This window comes from Cupressus sempervirens, chromosome 4, assembly GCF_028749045.1.
Source record: "Cupressus sempervirens isolate cs-2001-9-10 chromosome 4, ASM2874904v1, whole genome shotgun sequence".
Classification (NCBI taxonomy): domain Eukaryota; kingdom Viridiplantae; phylum Streptophyta; class Pinopsida; order Cupressales; family Cupressaceae; genus Cupressus; species Cupressus sempervirens.
This window is the reverse complement of record NC_143121.1, coordinates 518,563,247-518,570,103: the sequence shown is the minus strand read 5'-3', so window position 1 is coordinate 518,570,103 and position 6,857 is coordinate 518,563,247. Positions and strand designations below refer to the sequence as shown.

The following is a 6,857-nucleotide window of genomic DNA, read 5'->3' as shown; positions in this document are numbered from 1 at the left end:
AGTAACTCCCACGTGTATGATTGTCACATTCATAAGTGTGTGCTTACCAAGTGTCATGATCCTCGTAAGGAGGAATAAACTATTTCCCTTAATAAAAGGAATTACAAAAATGACATGTCCTCACACGTGCTAGAGGATAAATAATTGACATGTCCTCACAATTGTATTAGAGGACAAAAATTACATAAAGAATACCTTAGTTTATTTCAATTAATCAATAAATACAACCAAAGAAAAATTACTAATTCTAACATAAATCAACTATTAAATAAATTCAAGTCTATTTGAATTATTCCATTACATCTTTGTCTCCTTTCTTCAATCTCAAACCTCTCAAACTCCTATAGTTTAGAGATTGATAATTAGATATTAAGCCCTCTAAAGTAATGTAGGACGGTGTTGGACTATAATAATTGAAAAAAACTAATTTGCAAATGAAAAATGAGGCCATTCTAATAAAGGAGTGAGTAGAAAAGAAGTGGAAAAAACTATAAAAAAACAAGAAGACGACTTTTCTATAGAGCAATTGTGGTGTTAAGGGTGAGTGGGACCTAGAGAGGGTTTGGACACACATGGAAAGTGAATATGCTTTGAAAGATAGCACCAAAATAATTTTCAACAGTTGAATGTGCAACTCATTAAGGTTAATAAAGACTTAGGCCTGATATCTGAGTTTTGCGATAATACAGATTATAAATTATAAATTATAAATACTAATAATATAATGATTTGGGGATCGGGCATGTTGCTTCTTCGTTGTTGCGTTGGGGCAAAATAAATATCAACGAATGGGAGTGTTGATTACAACGGCATTCAACCAAAATGAAATGAAATGAAATGAGAGGAAAGGAAATGAAACAGTAAATGAAATGAAGATGGAATGCAGGAGCAGAATGGGTGGATTGGTCCTCCTGAGGGGGTGTCGTGGTCGTGGAGAACCGTGGAGCAAGTCTTTTTGATGTGAAAGCTGCAACTTCGGAACACCACTTTCATTTGGGTTTCTGGATCTGCCATTTTTACCCTTCAATCCACGCTTTTTTGGAGCAAGGTTTGATTCTGTATCGCTAGATTTTGTTTTGGAAATGCCTTATCCATGCCCAGTGGAACAAAGCGGTGGCTTTTTCGATTGCCATGGTGATAAAATGTGATTATTGGGGCCTCTAGGTTTTCGAGGTGGGAAATCGCAGGGGATTAACTGGGGACAGATTAAGTTGTTGAGAATGATAGAAGGAGCACAATATCGAACAATGGAATATGAGTTTACAGATTATCATAGGCTGGGAGAAGCATCGGATATGTCCGTGGAGAGTGTGGGGAGTTTGCAGACGAGTAATGGAGGGGGTTCCGTGTCCATGTCTATTATAGATAGCAGTGTGGGTTCAAACAATTCCAGGACAACAATATTGATGCACCCTGATTTGAGGACAAGGACGAGAACCCATCACGGGCACAGTGTAGCCCATCCCAACGTGACCTCCTCACACACGCTGGGAGAAGATGCCCTAGCTCAAGCCCTCATGGATGATAGATATCCCACGGAGGGCCTGGCGGAATATGATGAGTGGACTATTGATTTGAGAAAGCTCAATATGGGCCCTGCCTTTGCACAGGGAGCATTTGGGAAGCTCTACAGGGGCACCTACAATGGGGAGGATGTTGCAGTCAAGATTCTTGAGAGGCCGGAGAATAATATGGAGAAAGCCCAAGTTTTGGAACAGCAATTCACCCAAGAAGTCAAGATGCTTGCCACCTTGAAGCATCAGAATGTGGTGAGATTCATAGGGGCGTGTAGAAAGCCCATGGTTTGGTGTATCGTGACGGAATATGCCAAGGGGGGCTCTGTACGACAGTTTTTGTCAAGGAGGCAGAGCCGAGCTGTACCTCTCAAGCTGGCTCTGAAGCAGGCGTTGGACGTGGCAAGAGGCATGGAGTATCTGCAGAGTCTTGGTTTTATTCACAGGGATCTAAAGTCTGACAATCTTCTAATAGCTACAGATAAGTCTATTAAGATTGCAGATTTTGGAGTGGCTAGAATCGAAGTACAAACGGAGGGCATGACTCCAGAAACTGGAACATATCGCTGGATGGCACCGTAAGCTTCATGGTGTCCTGCTTTTCTTATCCATGTTTCGCACATTTCTTTTCTTATTACTTACAAATCATCGCCAGAGTAAATGCCTGTCCTCAACGACCTGTCCCATCAAACTATTTATCCAAATAATGCTTGTGTCGTCCTTGTGTTTAGATCTTCTAAATCCACATGTATTTTCATTGATTAAAATGCCTGAACAGCCTATACTTATCAGTTTTTGCTAGGATTTAAATGGCCAAATCAGACAAAATGATTTTTTAATCTGTTTTTGACATGACTTTGTAATTTAGATCAAGGATATGAATTTGAGTTTCCACTGATTTTATTTTATTTCTAATGGCTAAAACTATGTTCCAGAAGAGCATTCGTTCTGTTTGTTTCACTGAATTCCAATAATCAAATTGACATTGTTAAACCATGTAATTTGTATTTATTTTAAGTTTTAAAGTAGGAAATATTCTCCAAGTTCCAATCATCACATATGAGTTTTTGGAGCCTGAGAATTAATGCGTTCAAAGCCTTTATCATCGATAATGCATATCTGACTTTTCTGGTTAGAGGTTTGACAGATCAATATTTTTGTGACATTCTTTTGATACTTAGTTGAATGGCATTCTTGTCAGGATAGCACGACATTATTTGTGATCAATGGGTAATTTTGGAGTAGGCCACACTGTCAGGGTTATAACTAGACTTACCTAATGAATAAGTATATGAAGTATGGCAATTGTGAGTGCCTTTGTAGCATATCTAATGATTGAAGATGGGTTAAAACTAAATAGTTAAGATTGAACCAAAGTATCCATTTAGCTAGGAAATCATGACTGCAATGAGAGCTTATCTATAGGATCTTTTCATGCAATCTTAAGTATGCGTAATTGTCAGGCTTTGATATGCAATTTATTTCACTTTGGAGTGTGATTTAAGTTTTAATGTCTGGGCTTCTCTCTAGAAACTGTTGCATTGTACACAAGATAATATTGGGATAGGAAACCAGTTTGTGCTTTCTTATTGTTTTGTAGGATACTAATGCTTATTACGTATCTAATGACAGACAGGGATCAGAATTTATTTTATCATTGAGTTATTTATGCGAGCTATTTTTTTATGGGTAACCGAGCTATTATTATTATATGGTGTAAACTTCATAAAAAATATTGACACGAGCATAAGTATCAAATTATGCTCATACTTATTATTGACAGGGGCTAAGTGTAAAATTGTGCTCATACCTTGATTAGATTCATGCAATCAAAATTTTTAATGCTTAGGGAGATATGTTGGAACTGCATGTACTGAACTTTGAATCTGTTAACTTAGAACTAGGAATAGCTCACTTAATCCTAATAACAAAAGAATGATCAATGTTTCTATTGCTATTTTGTTGTCAATGACCTGCATGTTTTGCATTTTGATTTAGAGATCTGTATTAGTGTTCCATTATCGCCATTTGTTTTTACTTTACTCTTGCTTGGTTATTTGCTTTAGACTGGCAGTGACTTTTTATTGATTGATCATCCCTTTGTGACAAGGATTCCTAAATCTTCATGGAAGCATGTGTAAATAGGATTCTGAACACTGTTATTGGGATTCATTTTGCACAAGATCATGAGGACTTTGCACTGAACTGGTGACATGCTATCTGTATTGATTTGATTGGTAACTGGATGCAGGGAAATGATCCAACATAGATCGTACAATTACAAAGTGGATGTGTACAGCTTTGGAATTGTTTTATGGGAGCTCATAACAGGCATGCTTCCCTTCCAGAACATGACAGCAGTCCAAGCAGCATTTGCAGTGGTTAATAGGGGTGTAAGGCCAACTATCCCTCCTGAATGCCCTCAAGCTTTGTCAGATATCATGACTCGCTGTTGGGATGCCAATCCCGATGTGAGGCCTTCATTTAATGAAGTGGTAAGAATGCTGGAAGAAGCACAGGGGGAGATGATGACAACAGTTCGGAAAGCCAGATTCCGTTGTTGCATGACACTGCCTCTTACAGCTGACTAAGCATTAGTCCTTTACATGTTCGTTGTATATTGGAACCAAATATTTCGTAACATTAACTACACATGCTTTTGTAAAATTCAATTGATGAGCACTAGAAGAAACCCCCAAAAAGTAATGTATTCTATTCCTTCTTGTAGGCATCAAAAACAGGTGTTTTGGGCTTGCTGTTTCTCACTGGCTAGTTTTGATAGAAGCTTGTTCATATGAATATCTACAGTGATCTAAAATCTGAGTATTGACCCTCTCAAGGATTATTGGATGTGTGAAGAATATATAGGAGCATATCCTCTAATTAGATTTCCAAGAAAAATTGGTTGTTTGGTTTGAGGGAGGTGTGTTAAGAAGGCTACAGCTCAACCCCTTGGCTTGAGTTACATGTTTACAATCATGCTGAGTTGTTTATTTTATGTTTATTGGCAAAAAATTGGTTGGCATACTGCATATCTCAGGCGTGCCACCCAAGATCTAGATTGTCATGACATTTTACAATCAGGAAATTCTCATCACTGAAATGCGTCAAGCCTGATGTATGCATTAGAATTACTGCTTTCTGTGAGAAAAGGTATCCTAGTTCATTTATTTTATAAATTTTTAATGAATTTTCTTGTCTGCCTCTTCATAGCACTGATATCTAGTTGTCAAAACTCAAGGGGTGCTCAGGACTTCTGTATGCCTATGGTAATATATTAAGTTCTTATTAAGTGCTGTGAAAAGGGTTTAATGAATATGACTTGTTAATTTCTTCAATATCTTATAAAAGCACTATGACAGGGTTATTTATAGGTCACGTTTGACTGTGTATCATTTGGCTACAATTATGGTTTAGTTTAATGGAAGCATTTATGGTATTTGCGCTGCTTACGGTTTTCCAAGCTTGTTTTTGTTTCTTGATTTGCTTTTACATTCTAACTGATCATGCTGGCTGGATGTATTGGCCTATTGGAGACATGTTACAAAGCATCATACTGCATTGCATCATGGCGACTATCTTAAGTAAACCAACAATTGTATTTAGTCTGTTAGATGTTTCTTAGGAAGCTATGTATGTTTGAGTCTTTGCTATCTGTGTTAGCAATGTGTAAATATGTTCGTCATTAAGTAAACCAGAAGTCTAGCTCATTAGCTATAGTTAATTTCTTTTAAATGTTTGTTTGTTGTTTCAAGAATGATAACTGCCGTCCTAAATGTAATTATTCAAAAAAAAAAATTTCGAACACTTTTTACAGCTTTAGGCATAAAAATGCACACGTGACAGTAGTGTAGGCGTTTGACTTACTTTTTAGGCTTAGTCATTTATATTTTGGTTCCCAATTTTCACTCCAACCCTCATATTTTTCTATCATAGTTGGACATACTTTTGAATTGCTCGACTTACTTTTGTAATCTAATTTTCTTTTTCTTTGGCAGAGAGGGTCAGCTTCATTTTTCAATGAGTATAGGCCTAAAATCTTGAAAATTAGTTTTGAAGCATATAAGAATTTAATTGAATCAAATAACAAGAACTTGTCCAACAACACCAGTTGAATTCTTTTCTTTTTATTGGTGATCCTTTGTTTCAGAAATTTGTTTGACCAAAAGATTTCAATCTGCTAATGCATGGGCTAAAATATTTGTATACCACATTCATTACCCTTGTTTTCTTATAAATATTATTATCTTCACATTAAAGAATAACTTGTGAGGCCATGCCAGTCATGCTTCTAAATTGTCTGCAGTTATTTTAAGCAAATATATACTATGTTTGTGTACATTGTTTCAGGATTTATTCAATGTTGTTTGATACCCCTGATGAAATTATTTGTCAAATCAAAGATTTCATCTGCTAATGCTATAGCTTTTCTTGAGATATTATGATGGAATCATGAGGCCAGATCATTTATCCTTTCAACACTGCCTGTTAACTATTTTCAGCAAATATATCCTGTTTCAAACTGAGTGAACGTAAGGCAGTGTATATGTTAAGGGATATCCTGTAGATACAAAAGCAACACATAAATCAAAGCTTTAAAGAAGGGGATCTCTTTCTTTTCCTTTGAATTGTCAATGTTATAGTGTATTTGTAGTAAGGGATATGCAGTAGACACATGAATAAAACAAAAAATAGGTTCAAAATGACCTCAATTTTCCCCTATGAATCTTCAGTGCTAGAATATGTAAGAAAGATATTCAGTAGATACATCAACAAATCAGAACCAAATTACTAATGGAATGAACCACACTTCTCTCCGATGAATCTTCTTTGTTAGATGCTGTAACAAAACATATATGGTATGTGAACAAAACAGATACACTGTATGGAAGCAAAACAGAAATCAAGTTTTAATTGAAGGAACTTGAGTTTTCTTGTGAAATTCTTCTGATGTTAAGAAACTGTGTCTAGTAAGGGAAAACAGCAATCAAGTTTAAATGGAAGGGAACCTCATATTTCTTTAGTGGAACTTAAATATTAGTTAGGCCATATATTTCTACATGGAAAGCTACCACGATTACAACTTGGGTTAAGATTCAAACAATCTCAATGGCACCATAGCATGTGTACTGGTACCTTTTAAAAATTTATATCTAAATTAATTGTCAAGAGCATAGGGAAAGTGACCTTGCTGTGATATTTTATATTATTTGTTACTTCATTATTGTTTTTTGATGTGCTGGGCACATGGTTTTAGTGAACTTCATGATATAACTCACCAACCTACAGCTTTCTCAAAAATTCGCTTTTCAGTGTATTTTGGCAATTTTGCAAGTTATCAAG

The 6,857-nt window shown here is 36.1% G+C and overlaps 1 protein-coding gene across 1 annotated transcript; it reads left to right on the top strand.

The window, feature by feature from the left end:
* Positions 1-985: 985 nt before the first annotated feature.
* LOC149562211 (serine/threonine-protein kinase STY13-like) lies at positions 986-4,611 on the top strand. The gene is made up of 2 exons (XM_089825753.1): positions 986-2,092; positions 3,766-4,611. The coding sequence occupies exons 1-2, from the start codon at positions 1,221-1,223 to the stop codon at positions 4,103-4,105; spliced, it is 1,212 nt and encodes a 403-aa protein (XP_089681879.1). The 5' UTR covers positions 986-1,220; the 3' UTR covers positions 4,106-4,611.
* Positions 4,612-6,857: the final 2,246 nt, after the last annotated feature.